A 20,880-nucleotide genomic window follows, 5' to 3' on the forward strand; every position below is an offset into this window, starting at 1 on the left:
ATTGAATAATGTAAATGAGAAAACTTCAGTCCTGATCTGATTTACAAGGGCATGTGGGACTAAACGATCAACCACCATGTTGATCAACCAACCAAATGATCAACCAAGCAGTTTGTGAGCAGGAATAATGAGGATGCAGCTCCTACACCAGCCCACACCCAGCAGTGGAGTCGATGGGGCTGGACCACTGCAGTGACACTCAGAGACTGGAGAATGCTGCTCCAGCCTGCCAGGGAACAGAGATTTCTAGGATTTCTAGGGATGCACTGAAGAATCCCACACTGACAACTGCATCACTTCCAAGCAGTAAACCAACTGGAAAGGCCCAAGTAAGATCAAGAAAGCCCAAAAGAAGCAAATGAGGCAAGGAAGGAAGCAATGGACAGAGAGGTAAAATGGAAATACAAGAGCAACCAAGACAGACAGAGACTGTGCAAGTAGCAACTGAGCACGACTGACAAGTGAGACTGGCAGTCTGTAAAAGCCACAAAATATTGATTCAGTCTTGGGGAAAAAAGTCAGTAGCCATAGCAGTGAGAAGGAGTCAGACTGACAAAGCAAGCACCCCCTGTGGAGAGTACATTTACCACTGAAATATTTGGTCCTGCTGTTACCAAACAAAAAAACAACTTACTGGTTTCTATTCAGATTTTAAAACATATTCTAGGACTGAGACTTCCAGGTTCCAACCTGAGCCCAAAGAAAGGAAAACTGTTACAGCATTAAACCTGCACTGTTGAACCTCTGACACCTTTCAAGCCTTGTTTGCTCAGCACACAAGAACTGATTCACTGCCCTAGTAGAGGGTCAAACATGCACAAATGCAGAAGTCATACTATCAAAAGCAATAGCATTTCAATCATATATATAATACTCTCCCTCAAATTAGATTTTCACAGTCCTATTTAACAAGACAAAGATTGAATAGAGAGAACTCATCTCTTCCATTCTCAAATTACATAAAAGCACACCACAGTACTGATGCCACTAATTAGATGATTAAATACCATTCTAGGTGATATGCTTTCAATGTAAAATAATTATTTTTGACAGGAAATGTATTTGCTCAATCTCTTTTTAAATCACAATATCATACTTTTTTTAATTAAATGAAATTCTTTCTTCTGATTTTGCATGAGAAGAGCAACCAGCATGAGAAACAGTGCTGAGGATAGATTGTCCAAGTACCATAATGCATGTACTCCTTCACAAAGGACCTCAGCATTCTCTGGATGGAATATAAATTTTCAGAGAACAGCAAAGTCTTTATTCCTTCAAAACAGGTCAGTTGAGGAATGACTGAGCACACGGAAAACCTCCCCTGTCAAAACACAAGTTTATTTGCCATGGTCTCATGAAGAACACTTCCAACTTTTCCTATGCTCCTCCTCAGGGGGAGCAGAGCAAACAAAGCAAAGGTTTGTCTTTCCATATAAATCAGGGTACAATCCATCACATGACAAAGTAGTGTTGTGGTTTTGTCCAGTACTTAAAGAAAAGTAATGATATTTTTGTGTTCTATGACAAAACGTGTTTCTGCTGAGCACTGGAAATAAGTTAACAAAGGGAATATTTTAGAAACCATCTGAGAAACTTCCTTCAGGGCTGAGCAGTCCAGCACAGAATTAGACAGCTGAAAAGGTTATAAAACCAGGTTTTTTATAGGGCTCAGTATGCACCTGTGTCTTATCCAGCCATGGCAGTCCCAAACCAGAACCAAGGAGAGTTGCCTGCTGCTGGGGCAGGAGAAGGGCTGAGAGGAGATGCCTTTTCTGTTTCCATGGAGAGAGTCTGGTCCATCCACCCTGCCTGCAGTGCCTGCCTCAGTGTGAGGCTTAAAGAACTGCTGTCATTTTCCTCTTTGCACTTCTGTGACTCTCCATGGCATCAAACTCTGCAGTCAGAAGATCTGATGGAATATCCTCTTGTAAAGTGGCTGCTTCATGCTTCAAGAGCCCTGCTTACTGCACCATACATCACAGCTTCTTTGGCTCAACAATGGCACAGGAATTACACAAAATTGGGTGCAGCACAATTAAAATCGATCAAAATGCTTTAGTTGACACTGGAAATCAAAGTCTAAAGCTCAGGCACCACAGCAGCTCTTTCCCCTCCTGCCTCCCCACGTGGTGATGTGCCTGGCTCCCTCTCATGAGCTCTGACTACTGGAGTCTGACCTTCTGCACACACATAAGCTCATTTACGTGAGCAGCTTTACAATACCAGGGAGATTGCTCAGATGAGGGAAGTTTTGCAAGGAGTATTCTTGGAAAGTGAAGTAACTCTCATTCTGGCTACAGCAAATTATTATTCCCTTTGTGGAAAGCGAGCTCTCAGAATTTAATATAAAATTTTCAATGCTCTGCAGACTTCAGAATTATTGTATAGAATTTCATCATGAGAGCACACCTGATATAGGATGATGCAGACCCCTTTGATATATTCTATAGAAAGAATCTTAAAACGTATTTTCAATTTACTGGTCTAGTGCTTGCCATTACATTTGAACAGACTTCCAGCGTAAGAGGAAGGCAAATCTCTTACTCCCTGTAAATTGTTTTTCCACAGGAACAGTTGACAAGGTGCTGCCACTTCGTTCTCTTTAGGAAAGGAGGCAATGCAGCCAAAGCCATTATAAATTCCCTTCAGTGGCTCAAAACACTCCAACAACAACATGATTCAATTCTCTGCCCTCACATGGATGCCAAGGCTCAGACAAAGTCACATATCCTCAGCACAGCACGAGCCCAGCTGGGGGAACACAAACACAGCTTTAGGAGGCACTGGCACTTCCATTCCAGTGAAACCCTAAAGACAGGTTTCATGTCTCCCATAGCACCCATTATGCAAAGACCCCAGGACAGTTTTGTAGCACCAGTTATAGAGGTGAACAAAGAAGAAATAGGAAGGACTGCACCTGGCAGAAAGAAATAAGGACACGGGCTTTTCCAGGCTCACCTTGGTGAGGAGCACCACGCGTTTCTGCAGCCGCCGGACCAGCGCTTCCTGGTGCTCTCGTTTCTTCTTCTCATCCAAGAGCTGGCTCTGAACACACAGGATCTCCTCCTGCAGCTGCTGCCTGGCCTTCTCCAGCATCCTGGCACTAAGAGAGATAAGACAGACCTGTGAACTCCTGAGTGATGCCTCTCAAGCATCAGAGAGATAAAGCCTCAGAGGAGAAGCATGACCACGACCGTGTCACTCTCATCTTATGGCCGCACCACTGGAAACTGGGCAGCTGCATTCTCATTATCAGCTGTTGTCAAAAAAAGATGTGAGAGAAGAACCATCCCAGGGACAGCCTTCTTGTGCAGCAAGAGACAATTACTGGAAGCTCACACATAGGAAGCATTTAAATAATTGCACATCTGTTTCAAAATCAATCAGTTTGCCTTTGAGAACATGCCTTGTTTTCAACAAACAACCCACAATCTCAGGTTCTACTGGACCTTTCATTTTTTTTTAATAAAGAAGAAGAAAGAGTAGGTTTACTATTATCTGCTTTGACTGACAGATAGTACTCAGCAAGTAATAACAGCCACCACCTGCACACTGCTCTTGCCAGCAACCTTTGTTGGAAGAGAAATGTCTGCTGAGGGCAGGTGATTAGCACTTCTTTTGAGATGTGGACATGATTCTCAATTAAACCAGAACAGCCTGGCCCTCTTCTTCTCAGCTCTGTGTGCAGCACACCACGGTGATGCACAATTATCTGTGAGCTCCTGGAGAAGCTCTCCAGGTGTGCCCTTCAGCCTCACAGTCTGCTGCTGGGACACTGAGGGGCAGCTGCTCCAAGGCTCACATCAAGCAGCTCGTCACACATCAGCTGCTGGCAAAGCGCTTGATCAATAACAAAATAAAAGTGGAATCACTCCTGTGATTAAGAGTCAGTTCATGATTTAAATATGATGAGTTTATCCAAGAGTGCACTAAGTATTTAATGAGGGAGCAGGACATGAAATAAAAATATTGCACACAAGTAAAAAACCCTCAAGCAAGCAAGGAAGATCAAACTCAACATCTCCAGCTTAGTCAGGAACAGAAGACCTTTGTTTTTCTAATGCTAGAAACACCACTGGAAAATTTATGATTGCTTCCAAGGGTCTTATTCATCATTATAGTTCAAAGAAAGTAAATAAAAGAGCTTTAAATAAAACAGTACTATTGTTAAGGTACTGTTTAGATAGATCCAAAAGGGAATACTTAAAGAACACTTCTAGCATAAATCAAGCACAACCTGTGCTGCCAGGTCACCAAACTGTATTTTTGTGAAATGTATGTAGGAATGCACAAGAATTCCAAAGCAGCTGTCTCCCTATTCAAAATCCTTCTCTTTGAAAAAAGCATTTGTTTTAAAGCACTGGATAAATTAGAAACCTGTTTAAAGCTCCAGTTCAGTTTGGAACCATTCACAAACCAATTTAATAATTGGGAACTGTGAAAGAGTCTCTTCATTGCTGTATTCAGGTGGGAAGGTTCATCATGAGGGCTTCACATCTGCATTCGAAGCTGGATAATTGCATTACCAGGGCACCACTGCTTCCTTGCACCTGTTTTAATTAATCAGTTAAGAGGGGCACCTGTGCCAAGAATAACATCTCTGGTGATGGAACATGCCTGTGGGGCAGCCTATCAAGCTTGCCCTCAAAACAGGGCAGAAAGGTTGGTTAATTCCTGGTAACCTCAATTTCTGCCTTAAGATTGATTACTGTTTGTTCAACAATATTCCTATTTATGCATAGTGTAAATGTAAGTACAAAATCCTCATTAACTGTGATACATGTGTTGTAACAATTAAAATCACACCACAGAAACCCTACTGCAAATATCTTTTCTTTTATCAAAGAACCTTTGTCCTGATTAGAATCAGAACAAAAGAAAAAAATGCAAGCATAAGATTAATTACCCTGAAACAGCAAAAATCTCACATTTGATTATTGCAAAACATTTTGATAAGGCAATGGAGCAATTTTTTTTCTTAATCTCCCAATATTGTGACTTATTTCTATAAATGTTGAGTGGACCGACAAATGATGATTGATTTGACATTCACCAAGAAAAATGCGATATGTGCTAGGTTTCCTTCCCAAAAGAATGAAAAATATTTGAGATCCACATGTCAAGGAGTGCACAGACATTCAGCCACACAAAACTTTCAAGCTAGGTTGGAAAACTCTTTTAAAACATGAGAGAAGTTGAGCAAAGAGACAAATGGGCAATTTCCTCAGCCACTGCATGGAAAGAACACCTTCATCTGTTTATATTTCAGCCTCAGTACAAATGTGATGTTAATGTACCTAAAATTCAAATGCCAGAGATGTCTCTGAAAGCGAGGACAATCCTCAAACTCCCTGAACTGACTGTTACCATAGGTCTCCTTGCTATGGGAGGTGTGAAATTCAACTGCCTCACAACTCTCCACACCATGCCAAAGTACATTATTGAGATCCTTTCTTGCTCTCTTTGGACAGATTGATAATTCTTCCACAAACTGCACCAAATACAGCATGAGCTGCTTCTATAAGGAAAAATCCAAAAGGAAAGTGCTATTTCTTATTGACACAAAACAGGATTTGCAAGTAGGTGCTCAGAAGCCAAAGCCTTTAAAGCCAGACTTGTGCACTCTTCTTCCACCCTGATGACACCTATGGCTTTTCAGAAGTAATTGCTCACTCAATATGAGCATTAAAAAATAAAATAAAAGAGGCACAAAGTTCTCCATTCAGCATACGCTTAGGGAAGTGGCATTTAAAAAAATCTTTGCAAGTTCAAAGTAAACCTTTTAAGCCTTAAAGAGAAAAAGTCATTTCTGTTTATCAGCCTATTAATGTTCCTTGTTCCACATCCCAGTGAATAAGATGCCAACATATTTCTGTTCTGAGCTGTTAGAGACTCTTCATTTTTTGCTCTTCCCTTCTGTAATCCACTTTAATGCAATCTTAATGATAAAACTTCATTTTCCAGAATATTCTTTGAAAGACTGAAGAACAATGAGGGCACACAGTGAATACTGAAGCTATAAGATACATTTTAATAATCTCCTTCAAAAATGACAAAAGCAGCCGACAGCTCCCCCCCGCCTCCCAGCGATTCATAAAACATTATTTTAATCATTCCATCCTTTCAGTAGCCAAGTTACCACCTCAGAAAAAAATATATTTAAAAAAAAAAAAAAAAAAAAAAAAAAAAAAAAAAAAAACAGGGAAAGCAAACAGGATGCCAGAACCAGCCTGTGTATGAAGCTGGGAGGAAAACAAGGGGTCCACAGCGACAATTAGAAGAGCAACACTGCCTGGGTCATGTTGTAGCTCAGCAGATGAGACACGTGTACCTACCAGGGCCAGCTGTCAGGAGGGAGAGCACATCAAAGAGAAAAGCAGAGTGTGATGGGAAGAGAAGTGAGGGAGCACAGGGGGAAAACAGAGTGACAGTGGCAGTGCACACACGGAGCTGAAAAGAGAAACGCGCTGCAGCCATCAACATCCTCATGTCAGAGTGCACAAAAAAGGGTTAATGCAGAAGCTAATGAGGCAAAAAAGAGCAGGGGAAATTGTTTTGTAGCAAGACATTTGGATGAAGGAACATCCCTTCCTGAAAGTTGACAACTCGCAGGCATCTCAATGAATCCACACGTACGCACATAAACCAGACTGGAAACTGATAAACAGAGGGCTGAACAAAAATGTTATTTTCATTCCAGTTCCTCCCCCACAGGTTTTCCGAACAACACAAAGGCATAAGCAAAATCAGGGTAACTCCAGCATGTCTTTTATTTTCCAGTGGATAGCAACAGGACATCCCTGCCTGTGCTCTCCCTCAAGGATTCTTCCAACCTCCAATTTCTGACACAACTTCCCCCCTCAGCCTCTGCCTAACCTTCCTCAGCTCCATCCAGGATGGGAATTAGAAAGGAAAAACAGAAGGGATAAAATGAAAACAGTTTGACTTAAATAGGGAAGAACACAGGAAAGAAAAGGTGAAAAATATCCATCCTATGTTAAAAGGGGAAAAAATGGATCCATTACAAAATGCTGCTGGAAAGAATGACTGGACCTCTGAGAACACAGCTACAGATGGAACTAGTTTATGGAACTATCCTGAACTAGTTTAACATTTAAACCAGGTAAACTAGAAAAACCACCATCAAGAAGGAGGAGAAGACTTTAGTGCTACAAGTATTTCAGCTCAAAACTCAGAGGTTTGGGTGCTAACTTTTACTACAATAAGACTGGCATCTCCTTCTGCTTCCTTTCTTCTTCACAGACAGAATTGGGGCTATATGGAAGCAGTAGCACCTTCTCCTGCCCTCAAATCCTGCCCTGCTCCTGGGACTGTGGGAGCTGTGGGTGCAAACAGGTTGTGTTATCTATTTGCTCACTATATTCAGAAACAGAAATGATATAAAATATGAACATCTTTAGTAGAAGTTATCACAGAGGCTATATTTTATTTAAAGCTTTAAGTGTGCCTCACAGAGAGCCTATGAAGTACTGCTACACAAAACACTACATGCAATGGTCTACAGAGAGTTGGTGGGAAAACACTCTTTCTTCTTGCTATTTATTTCTCCCAAGTCTTCAGCAAACATCTGCAAACTTTCTCTTGTTTTCACACCTTGTATTTTCTCAAAGATCTTTTGTATAACTCACCAGCACCAGGCTTCCATAAACCACAAATCATTCAAAAGCAAACAGATCATACATCATCTTGCTGCTAGACACACAAGGAAGATTCAAATCACATTGAATTTATAATGCGGGAACAACATAAAGAGAATTATTTTGCTAGTGCGGCCAGATGAAATGGGTAAGGAGCAGACAGACATTTGGAGCTTTATTGGTGCAGTGACAATGTTTTATCTGTGAGACACTATTTAATTTTACTCCCGAACCAGCAGTGTAACTATCAGGCTCAGAAAGAGAGTTCCACCGAAGTGAGCAGTCAGAGAAAAGAAATAACCCACATTTTCTGCCCCAGCCCCAGTACAATGCCATAATTGACCGGCAGGAGTTAAGATTCACTGAAATAAATTCACATGAGGCACTCTGAGCTTCCTTCCACTCCAGGGTGAACACGCTGCAGCACACGGGGCTGTGCTGACAGCAGCCACCCAGAGGAGCCCAGCCCAGGAACATTTCCAAACACAGCCCAGGGTGGCTCCACCTGAACAGACACTGAATCACTGCCACAGCCCTGAACATGCCTTCCACATCACCATCGAGATGAAAGTGGTGTCTTAACAAATGAGGAATGTCTGTGGTTTGTTTTGGTTTTATGTGGAAACATTAATAGTTTCAACATCCACCACTGAATTCTGGCAGGAAAAATATTTCAAGGGGGAGATAACTGCAGGCATAAATGTCCTTTTCCTAAGCTTCTAAACCTGAAGTGTTCAGAAGGCCAAAGCTTCTACCAAAGGCATTTATTTGGTGAATAAAACTTCTACTGGTATTTAAAAACCACTGAGCCTACACTGGTGGCTGTGCACTTACTACACTTGAAAATGCTGCTGCCTTCAGTGGCTGCAGGAAAACTTATTCTGATAGCTGAATAAACAAAGTGATTAATATTAGCTTATGCAGACAAATCTTTAAGGGCCTTTGGTGTGTGCAGATGCTCATGGCTCTTGTGCTGAATCCACAACAAGTCAGACATCAGTTACACCCTGAGCAAATGGATTTCCTTTGCAGTGCTTGGGGAGAAGCAAACACTAAATGTTCTTAATAAAATGCAAGTAATTAAAAAGCAGGAATTAAAACCAGGAGTCCTCTGTGATGATTAACACAGCATATAGCCAGTACTGCATGTGTCATCTCTCCCTGCATCATCATGTGGCATTTAGCAATTATGGAGGATGGACTATTTTAAAAGGGCATTCACTGAAAAGGATTTTCCACTCCCATTCTGAGATAAGAACAAGTTTAAGGTGCACTTTCCTACAGTGCAGAGAACAGCCTGCCCTCAGTCCTCTGAGCACAGACCGACCCACCACACCAAGCCAAGATGTTCCCTGCACTCTCCAAAATGCATTACAGGGAGCTGGGAAGGGAGCACCTCCACTCCCAGCACTTCATCAGGAGCTGTGTTCATTTGGTCCACTTTGCAGCTCCTGGTTCTGGCTCTCCTAACAACCCTGGCTAGTGAGGAAGGTCAGCCTGTGGATGATGCTGTCAGTAAGGGAATATGTGGAGCTTCAGAAGATGCCAAATGTCTGCTCCCATCCCTATCACTCCTCACCCAGATTTGAGCATCCAGCACAAGGGAGTAAAATACTGGAGAAAAGGAACTGTCTTAGGAGAGAGGAAAACAAACAAACAAGCCCCCAAAGAACAACTCCAAGGAAGAATTTTGAAAAGAAACCTTTTCTCCAGCCAGGATGCAAGCACCCTCTCTGCAGCTGGCTTAATTTACATCATCTAATTCAAATTCTAAATGCTTCAAAGTGTTATTACACTTTTTTCTTTGAAAACAAAAATGACAACAACTGAAACAAAACTCTGAATGAGAAAACCCAAAGACTGAAATAATTACTAATCTAAACAGAGGCCTGTACATGGGCTGGTGAAGTCACTGGCCAGCTCTACCCAGTAATTTCTCTTCGTGTCGGCTCTGATGAGTTTTATATTTCTAACATTTCATCAATTTGAATCACTAAATTCAATTTGCATTCACAGATAAACAGAGAAGGAATAATAAATACTCTCATCTGACCTTGAAGTGTGACACAGAAAATTGCCCTCGATGATTTCATTTCAGTCTGAACCAGAATGAATAATGCAGTTGGCCCCACCAGTTACCAAACTATAATCACACTTGTGGGCTGGAGGAACTCATGGCTGTGCCTAATATGATGAAGAAAGTCAAAACTTCTCACTCTGTTTTGTATTAATATTTTAGGGATTAAGTCCCCACCTCTGTCCTTCCCCTCCACTCAACCCCAAATACAAATCCCAAGGATTTCAGTTTGTTGCACAGTCACAAGTGAAGGCATTGCACAGTTTTCTTAACCCAATCCAATATCATTTGTTTTATGAAGTGCACATAATAATTCTTTTCTCTCCCAGTAAGCTGTGAAGTCACTGGGACAACTCTCCAGCACAGCAACTGGTAATGTGAACACGACAAGTGACTGAGGATATTTCCAATTTCTGCTATACATTCCAACCAACGCTTATCCAGAGAGTGGGAAAGTCATCTGGGAATAGCATGAGAGCTGAGGAGCTCTAAAGAATAAAGAACTGATAAAGAGGAGTGGAAAAAAAGGAAAATTTGCTTGAAGTGGTGAAAGAAATGAGTAGGAGAATAGTCGTGCTGAACCAACTTGTCAGCAAACAAATCTGCAGAAATTCTAGGCTCTTGACAGCTAGATAATGGCTTATCTTAATAAAATAAGAAGGGTCAAAGTGTTTAGATGAGAAAAACAAAACATTAAACCCTCCACTGCAATATAGCAAGTGAGTCCTCACAGACTGGTGACTCATTACAGCTTTGTGAAGGTTCTGTGGATCTTTTTCAAATTACCTTTTCCAATGAGACCTCATTTCCAATGTGCATTACAGTACTCCACAGTGAAATGAGGATTGAAATGAGGATTGTATATTATTGCTCAGTCACTTTTTCTTTTTTAATATCTGAACCTAAGACTACCTGAACAAATTTACAGAAACACAATTGTCTAAGGTATTTTTTTGCAGAACAATTCAGTGATGGACCCTCACCATAACTCTGACTAAAATCCAAAGCTACAGCTCAGCATTTCAGCATCAGGTTTTTGTCAGTGAAAACCCCTCCAGGTTATGTGATGAAAACTTGTCTCAGTTTTCATTAGGGACTCAGAAGAGAATTCATAGTGTTACTTGTTGACAACAAATAAACCCAAACCATTAAGTGCTACCCCCCAGCATTTACCCGTGGGACAGTGGTACAGATAAAAGCAAAGGAATGACTGCAAAGTCACTCAGCTATCTGTGACAATCACAGACTGCTGCTCTTGGCTTTTCTTTCCCACAAGCACCAATTTAACTCCATCTCATATCTGCCTCCCACCTGCTTTGACTCAGCTCGTGTCAGAGCAGTCTACCAGGATCCAAGCCATATTAAGCACAGGTTGTAACAGACCTGCTAATCCTTAAATCCTCAGCATGGATGCATTTTAAGTCAGCAAAGATCGTAACATTTCCATGACCAAATAACCTGACTTGCAACCATGGATTTTTGAAGTGCCACCATGTCTTTGGGCACAAACATCTCATGGTAGTGTAGGATCTTTTCTACCACACTCCAACAACAAATCAGGATTCACTGCTAACTGCATCTGTTTTCTGCAGGATCTCTGCCTCATTTGCTGCAGAATTTGGAAGATTAATGAAGCACAGAAATTGCTTGAAGAGAATGGTCTCACATTATGGCAACTGAAAGTCTCCCAAAAAATCTGGTTCCAATTCTTGCCTCTGCCAGAGCTCCTGGTGATACCATGATCTTTCCAAAGCAGTTCTTGGTGCTCAGCCACTGGGCAGCCCCTGGTGCTGAGCTCCAGTGTTGGCACTGACACTGAAAATCAGCAGCAGCTACTCAGGCCCTATGAAGCCTTGGGTGTTTTGAAAGAACATGTTCTAAATATTCCATATTGGCATCTCCAAAAATAAGGCTACACTTTCTTCTTGGTTTTACATCTGGTATAACAGAACTAGAATAAGAAGTAACTAATTAATTATTAAATTTCTCTGTAGAAAAGCATTAATAGCTGCTCATTAAGTCAACATTATCCACCATCTCTGCCGAGTGAAACAAGAATTCTGTGTGCTATAGGAAACCAGACTAAGGAGGTGTCAAGTGACTTGAATTTGGGATTTCCTACCCCCTGAGAGCTTCACCTTGAAACCCTGATCTTGTCTTTCAAGTACCTATTTTCATCATGGGGAAAATAGTACTTAAAATATATATAAAAAAAAAACCACATAAAAGCAAAACCATATATATAAGAATGAGGCAAAACAGCAGTTAGCTGAAACTCCCCCAGAAACATCCACTGTGGGGTATGCTTCATCCCAATTATATTATTTTACATTATAGACATCCATTTTGGGCATGTACATAAGCACAGGCAGACCCACAAAGAAGAGCAGAGCTGATCTCCAGCCATCTGGTGTCACATAATGAGACTAAAGAAACTGGGATCTTTCCAAGCTCTGTCTGTGACTGTCACACCAGGAATATCTGCCATTCCTCCTGCAGTGGCTGTGCAGCTCCCCTCTTTGCAAACCCAGGGAATGTGCAGAGCTGCTGTGTCTGGGCAGCTGAGCAGAGGCAAAAGGCTCCTTCCTCAGACCCCATTTCCAAGCTGTAATTCTTTCCCCATGAAAAGGATATGCACAAATCAGACTTACAGTGAAGCCCTGCTAACCCAATACCTAAAACATCCTGTGGATGCTTGTTTTCCCTGTTTCACCTAGAAATCCAGAGCACTATTTCAATCTTCCACTGGACTGCTGACATTATTAGGATTTACATGCAGGGCACAGAGACCTATCTTCCTCTAATTTTAATCCCTCAAATTAGGTCAAAGAACCCATAAACCAATACAAGGCAAGGGGAATAAAGCTGTCACCATGGAAGGAGAACTGCCAGAACAACTGCATTTATAGCCCTGTTCCATCAATTCTTCTGCATCAATATTTTTAAGTGTTTAATAAAACAATACTACATTCAAAGCAATCTTTTTGTCATGAATACTTATAGAGCAACCAGTTAGGTGGACATGTAAATGGCCTTTATACAGCAGTTGCAGGTTGCAAAATCACTACATTCACAGACAAATCAGATGCCTTATTTTGTGGTGAAGCTGTGACAAGGAAAGAATTTAAAGTAATTTTGTCTCTACATCACTCATAAAAGAAATGCTCTGTTCAATGTAATTTGATATCAGTTGGCACCACAAATCCTACATCAACCAACTCCATGTTGGAGGGGCAGGATGACAGCCCAGGATGGATTCAACAGGTGCAGGGAGAGGTTTCTGCCCCAGCACTGAGGCACCTCAGCTCATCACTGTCTTGGTTTAACCCCAGCAGAGCATGACATCACATGGTCTGGGATACCATGGAAGCAGGGGATGGTTTGGGCTGGAAGGGACCTTGAAGATCATGTCATTCCAACCTTCCTGCCATCAGCAGGAACACTTTCCACTAGACCAGGCTGTCAGAACCCCATGCAGCCTGGCTTGAACACTTCCAGGGTAATTATGCAGAGATACTTGGCAAGGCTGATTTATCTGTCACTTCCAAAAATTGTTCTTACCACGGCACTTTATTTAAAGCAAAGCACAACAAGACAATGCCACTAATGTGTTTATTTCTGCAAACTCCTTTAGGAAGGAAAGAAGAAAACCTTCAATGGGAGTTTAGGTGGGCCAGCAAAACAAATTGAGAAGACAAAGTTGCCAAGACCAAAACTAAAACCCCAAGGCAGTAACTGGGAGACACAGTTCGCTCTCTCTGGAGCTGCCCATCAGCACAGTGAGAGCTGGTCCCCCCCAGCCCACACCCCCACTCAATAGAGGCACTCTGGCAGCCAGCTGATGGGCTGTGCTCAGTACATCCTTCGATTGCCACCTGTCTCCCCTCATATCTCCCCTGCTGCCTCCATTGTACCTGATTAATGCAGCCCATTCCTCCTGGTTATTTCCTGATCGATGCACCATCCCCTGCATGGGAAAAGGCATCAATGCAGTTAAGGGCAGGCACCTGCTTGGACACTTCAGCCTTTGGCTGCTTTCTGAGACAGAATTTTGTTCCTACTGGATAATAAGAATCTGGTTAAAGTAGCTTTTAGGTATTGGCAATGTCATAAAATGTTCCTTGTGTCCTACTTCAGTAGAGCTGACAAACTCTCCACTCGCTGTCACCGGACTAATGGGAAAAGAAGCACTTCTAAAGAGCTCTGGGTGCTTTTGCATTGCAAAGTGAAAAGGAGAAAGTAAGATATTTCAATGATGTTCATTCCAAAGCCCCATAAAGAGGAAAGAAAAAAGGGAATGTTTCTGCACAATCACTGTATCAAGCAAGCAGCTCACTTATTAATCTCTCCTTCCTCTGCATTCACTGGCTCGGGGGCTTGAAAAGTTGACACTTGACTTGAAAAATGCCAACTCTAAGCAGTTTATTTCCTCTTGAACTTTAAGAGCTGACTGAGACAGAAATGACCTTTAAAAAGGCAGGGTTAGTTCTTGTAAGAATTGATAGAAGGATTCTTTGCTTACACAGCACAGCAAGGTACTGAGCAAATCTCCTGTACAAACTCCCCTGTCTCACCAGAGGCAAGAACAACACCATGTTCCATCAGCCACAGGGTCCACAGAGCTGGAGGATGTGGGACCTGGTGACCCAGCTTGTCTCCAACAAGAGGGGGGGAAAAGCCTCATACAACCATAAATCAGTGACCTTTCACATGCCCAGGACAGAGACTACACCAATATTCACACCCTAGAGACACCCAAACTTCCATCACAAGGAAGCAGAGCAGGTACAACCAAAATTAAACAGAGCCACCAGCTTGCACCTAAATCCCACTCCCAGTCCCAGCCCCAGCCCAGCCAGAGTCCTGCTGCCACTGGGACACAGAACAAGACACCAGGACTGCTATTTTGGGACATCTCCCTGGATGTCCCTGGATGAGTTTGCTTACATCCATCTCTACTGAAGCTGCTGAAAAAGAAACCAATCACTACATGGCTCATTAATGGTCTTCAATGAGAGACAGCTGGAAAATGCATATCAATACCCAGCAATAACTACTAATAATGCTTGCTGCCACACCAGGAGCCAGACATGTAACTGGGCAGAATATTCCTGTCTGAGGTTCACCACACAATTAATACCACCAGATGTCCAAAGAAAGGCAATTGAAGGATTTTGTGGCAGCAGAGGACAACCTAGGAGTTTGGATAAAGGAAATCCACAAAGCAAATATCTGAGATGTTAACAGGGATGGGAATACCCTGGGGACAGATAAGTTTAGTTTGCCTGTGTGCACATAACAACACTTACTGGTACAGTATTTGAAGACACAAATACCCTGCTGATGGGCATGATACCTACACATTAAACTAGGATATGCAAATGACATTTCATTTATCCAGATACTGTAAGAGTATTCACCTGTTTCTCTGTAAGGAAGGCAAAGGTAGCCATTTTGGTAACAGCAAAATATTAATGCAGAAGGTGAGCAAACTTTTCACTGCCAGGCAGAGAAGCTCCTTAGAGGAAGGGTTGAAATTTTGCCTCCTTTTTTTAATATATTTTATTTCTAGCCTTGATCTTCAACTGCTAAGCCATGCTGACTGCAAGCAGTAAAGGACTGATGGAGTTCAGAAATCTCCAGTGAAGTATGAAGTATCACTTTGCCATCAGCAGCAATGAAATGCTTCCAATCTACCATCAGCCCACTTAAGCAGAAGCAGACATCTCATACAGAGAACCCCATGGCTATTCTGCACAGGATTTTCTTTTTCTCTGCAAGGGAAATACACATCAAACTCAGCAAGGCAGACAGAAGAAGTCAAGCCTTATATAGCCTAGGTTAACTTATTAATAATGAATCATTTTTGTCATTATTCCTAAGGTTTAGTATCAGGCACTTTGGCGGGGGGAGAGGAGAGGGAGAGGGACTGGAGGCATGACAGGGAGCCATGGCCTCAGTGGGATATTGAGTGGAAACTCTCAGATAAGAGCTTGGCATCTCCCTGCTGGCAGAGATTTAGAAAATTCCTGCACTGAAATATGTATACAGTTATGTGTGCAGTGTATAAATATATATATATATATATACACACACAGAGACACACACAAGAACATAGTACTTATCACTGCATATTAAATATCTGTACTGTTTTGTCCTCTCTAGCATTGCAAGAGTTGCAAGTATTGATTTTTTCCATATTTCTAAATGCTGTCTGATTTCTTTGAAGGGGCTTTTCCTGTGTGTATAATCACAGGAGGTCTTGGAGAAACCTGTTTACTTCTGCAATCCATTAGAGAGACTCCAATTTCCAAAGTTACTGCACAATCACTTCTTTTAACAGTCAATTTAACAATGTTTAGCCTCCAACTGTTGCTCTCACACACAGAATGCTGCTTTTGGGGCTCTGACTCTTGTGCATAAAAAAAGCTTCTTAACATCTTTAGGGCAATATGAAAATATAGATTTATACTGTAGGTGTATAACTGCTGCAAAACAGATTTGCTCAACTGTAATACACATCAAACAACATTAAAAACCAGTAAGAAACTACCATCTGATTTACATGAGATGTACTTTGAGACTTGTAACTTTTGCCTGAAGGTTTTAATTAAAGCAATTCATGTCCCAGGGCACTTTTCTTGTAGTAAAGTGTCTTCCCCATTCAGCTGCTTCAAGGACTCTGCTCTCTGTGCTTTGGCACCATCTAATCACTCCCATGGGAACAAACGGTAACACAAATGCAGATCAGAAAAACAGCTTTAAATGAAGCAAGAGAGATGAAGAACTGAATGTAAAAGAAGAAACAATTTTGTACCCTTTATTCAAGAGTCTGTTAGATCTCTGGAATGACAACAAAGAGGGAAGAAGGCGTTGGTCTGAGTAAAATCTGAGACTCCTGAGTTCTGTCACTGCTGGCTGGAACACTCCCAACACGTGTGCTCCCAGATCTAACTTCCAGCAGGGATCTTCTTCAGACAGAGAATTTCTCTGTCCTCTCTTTTGAAAGAAGAAAGCAGTGATCAAGAATCCATGTTTGACAGCTCTTTCCTTTGTCATTTAATTCCCTTTGAGGCAGAAGAATTTACAAGTCACAGCTGCTTTGGTTACTCCAGGTATTTCAGCAGAAATGTACCCAGCGGCCCAGAAGAAAAGGTGGAATTTTTCCCCAGATTTCATTCAAAAGTACAGAAAACAGAGTTTACTGAAGGATGAAGAAACGTCAACAGACAAGACACGATAAATTATCTTACTCTAAGGTTTTGTAAACCAGCTTTCAGCAGCATAAGGCAAAGCAGAACAGGAGTTTTGCTGAAAATGAGGAATCCATTGTTACCAAAAGGACTTTGACTCACATTCTGCAATAACACACCATTGGAGTATTCATCAATAGAAAGCAGTGCAAAAACTAATTTACAGTTGTTAAAATTCTTGTCAATTTTGCACAAATACCTTAAGCAAACCCTCTCACCAAATTCATCAACACAGTGAGGGGGAAAAAAAGTCTTTTTCTAAAAACTTTAAAATGGAACTCAAGCAGAAAACTTATAACATCATTTCAAATTAACAAGAAGGTTGTAAGAATACAGAAAATATCTTTTTCCCTCAACAGCAACACTGTCACCCTTGAATGCCAGCAGAGTTCCTGGTGGGTTAACTGTGATTTGGTGATGCTTTGCACAGAGCAGCTGTACCAGCTACAGGTGATGTTCCACATTAAAGAGTATTTGCAGGGGCTCCTTTGCATGCAGCTGTCAGCCAGGAACAGCCAAGTGCTTCCCAGGCTTTCTAAATTCCTACAGATACATGAAATTCTATATAAATATAACTAGCACAGCAACTCTACAGAGCCTTCCTTCTTTATTCCTTTAATTAATGAAAAAACCCAATAAACTAGAAATAATAATTAAGAACACCCAAGCAAGTAAGCTAGATAAGGAAAAACAGGAGAATGTAGTAAAGACACACACAAAATCACCAGGATTTTACAGAAGGTGTTTTGTGCACTGGCTGAACTGACAGACTGCAAACCTGGGAGAGGATTTTCTTTGATGTTCTATCTGCTCAAAGTTATTCTCAAACGGAATAAAAACAGTAAACAGCAAACCCTGAAAGCTGTTAAAGTATCCAAATATTCTATACTGAAGAGAGTCATGTTTTAATGGCATGCATGCCTGAATGAGTAATATTTTCTGGTTTTTAGCTAATTTTATGACATTCTTAGTATCTCAAAATGAGTATATATTGACAAGTCTCCTTGGAATCGCTTAAATCAATCGAACAGCCAATCAATTTTAGTTGAATTCATTAATCTATTTAGAGGAAATGGATTCCATAGCTCCAACTATTAGATACTGATAACATTTATACATTTAACAACCTAAGAATTATTTGAAAATCCATAAGCCTGTAATTACTTATCACAAACTTCATACAGGAATATTTTAAAAGCTAATCTAGCTGATTTCATCAGTATTTTTCTGATCCTTCTCTAGCTCTAGACAACAATAACCAATTCATTCCAAGGCTGTTCATGCTCTCATTTTCAGGACCTTGGTGTTCCAATATTTGTGTTTCTATTAAGGCAGGACAGTCTAGGGAAATGACTATTTTAATAGTTTTATAAAAAACATATAGAGACATTTCTATCGATTGAAGAATCCTTTTAAGAAGAATTAATGTTTGTATTTTACCAGTAGCGTTTACAGAATAAAACCAGTTTCACAAGTTCATCTATCTTTTTTTTTAATTGGATCATCCATTTGTGGTGCAGTACATAGGATAAAAGCATTGGAATTAAAGAGCATGCAGGTACAATCCAACATTTACATTGCATTGAACTTTCAAACCACCACTGTTAACTACAGCACAGAGAACATTTACAAAGATTATGTGAGCAAGTGGATATTTCTAAACCAGAGGAGAAACTTTTATTTGATTTTCTAACACCACCATCCACAGAACAAAGGCTGAGCAAAAAGACATTGTCTGTCAAGTCCTCAGAGTGGGTTTTTAAAGGTTGAATTAAAGTATTAAACTAAAATATAAGATTGCATCTGAAACTTAAACATCTCCTTTCCCATGCTGGCCAACCAGAATTCCAGTGAAACTGTCAGAGACAAGCAATAAAAACCACAGAGTGATGCCTGGCTGTTAGATACAATGCAAGAATAATGTCTTGTGACACACCAGTAATTCAGGAAACATTTGTACAATACCAAAAGTACGGAATTTTCCTTTGGTTATGAGGCACCTCACCTCTCTGAGGCCACTTCAGCACATGGACCTACCACCAGCTTATTTTGGTACCCAGTGTTAATTTACTGCAAAGCTGTAACAGAAAGTACAACTGCTTTAACCTAAGAAAAATAACTTCAGTTTTGCTCACAACTGAGGACTAAATTTAACCAGGTCCTCAGCATTTATTTTAAATGTGGGGCAGGGTTGCAGCCTGCATGGCCTAGATTGGCACATTCCTGGATTTTAATTTTCATATTGGTGGGGCTTTTTTAAAATTCCTTTTAATTCCCTAAGAAAACTGCTGGCAATTCGGATTCAACAAGAAAATATAAGCTTCCTATGAGGTCTTACACCAGGCTGTTAAGTAGAAAATCCTACATTTGCACTTGGCAGGTCTGAGCAGGGCAGTGACACGAGCAAAGGCACTGGGTTTACTCCATGAAGAATACCAAAAGGCAGAGTAGCAATATTTGAATATTCAAAAAACTTCCTCTTTTCTTCAAGCTTCTATAGAAACATGATAAGCAATCGTGTTAAATAACATCAAATTTATTTATATAAAGTTAATTGCAGTGCCTGTCTCCACTGACATCCCAAGACAGATCTTGCAGCCAGGAGAGAGCCCTGAAGACAGGAAAAACTAATCCATGCAGATGCCTGAACAATCTTTGCTAGCCTTCATGAGATTCCCTGCTGAATACTGAAAACCTGGATCAATTTGACATCAACTAATTGTGGTTATTCTCCCCATCTTTCCAAGTGAGGGCCAGAGAGAAATCCTAGGCAGCACAAGTTACCAGCACTGTGTGCAGTAGAGTTCTGCCTCCAAAAGGTAAAATCTGGATTCCTGAGAAGATTACAGGTGTCAGCCTTACAGTTTCATTAAAAGAAATTAGTGTGGTTTTGCACAAGATTCAGTGTGCATTGATTTTTTTAAAAAACCATCAGAGATATTGAGTGTCATCAAATAAAAGGTTCTGCTGGTAGCCCTGCATTTTTAAAAATCAATCTGAAAACCCAGTGCCTCCAAACACAGGGCAAAACCACCTAATATCACATTTAAGAGCATAGTAGTAGATCTAAATGCAAGTGCAAGGAAAATGAGACTGCAAATAAATATGGGACTATAATAGCTGTAAATGTCTTGCCTTTAGGAACATCTAATTTACTGTTTTAAAGGGAGGCTCTCAGTCTCCTGTTTGCTTTCCTCTGTGTCCCATCAACTGTGACTGCATTAATGCAAAGCTTAGTCTGCTCTTAAAGAACAGCTGAGCAGATTAGTTTCTATTCTAATCTTCCAGCAAAGGTTGTATCCCAAGCAGGCTTTTTCCACTCTTTCTGTGTTGTGGGCAGGAGACGTGCTGGGGTGGGTTGCCTTTCCTCAGAACAATTGAGATGAAGATTCAGCCCAAACTGGTTTGCAGGAGACACTGACATTTCTCATCCAGCCACATCTCTTTGTAAAGTATTTTAAAATCCATTAAATTCAGAGCTCATATGCTTGGGAGGGTCCCCTGACACACACACACATGGTCTGTGCAGTTTTACACTGCCTGCAGACACGGCTCAGAAACAAGAGGGAAAATTTCCTATTCGTTCCCTGTGTTTGCTGGGGATAGTAGTGCTAATTAACCAGAGAGATGTAAATTTATTTCATAATGGATAATTTCAGTGGAAACTTCCAGCTGTCCTGAAACTGGTTTGTGCCTGGAATTGAGACCAGAACCTGGCATTTTCCCTCCATTCTGAACACTCCCCTAATGTGTTCATTCCCTAACCCCTGTGCAGTGGAGAGTTTGACTGGTGACAAAAACTACAAAAATTGTAGTAGCTGTCCCATCTGCTGACCTGTCCAACTTAGAAATACATCCATAACCAGAATGGATGAATACATCCAAAACCAGG

At 41.0% G+C, this 20,880-nt stretch overlaps 1 protein-coding gene and 1 long non-coding RNA gene across 8 annotated transcripts in view; one reads left to right on the plus strand and one right to left on the minus strand.

Annotated features, from left to right (window-relative positions):
* MAD1L1 (mitotic arrest deficient 1 like 1) overlaps positions 1 to 20,880 on the minus strand; it is a 348,097-nt gene that overhangs the window by 243,365 nt on the left and 83,852 nt on the right. For 6 of the 7 annotated variants that reach the window (XM_064389851.1, XM_064389849.1, XM_064389850.1 and 3 more), the window contains one exon: positions 2,959 to 3,103. The exons of the other annotated variant lie outside the window; for it this stretch is intronic. In XM_064389851.1, the coding sequence (XP_064245921.1) occupies positions 2,959 to 3,103 (145 nt within the window). The remainder of the gene's footprint in view (positions 1 to 2,958; positions 3,104 to 20,880) is intronic. 7 annotated transcript variants of the gene reach the window in all.
* LOC135281198 (uncharacterized) lies at positions 1,293 to 2,643 on the plus strand. The gene is made up of 2 exons (XR_010347922.1): positions 1,293 to 1,418; positions 2,569 to 2,643. It is a non-coding gene; the product is annotated as an uncharacterized LOC135281198 (long non-coding RNA).

This window comes from Passer domesticus, chromosome 15 (genome assembly GCF_036417665.1).
Source record: "Passer domesticus isolate bPasDom1 chromosome 15, bPasDom1.hap1, whole genome shotgun sequence".
Taxonomy (NCBI): domain Eukaryota; kingdom Metazoa; phylum Chordata; class Aves; order Passeriformes; family Passeridae; genus Passer; species Passer domesticus.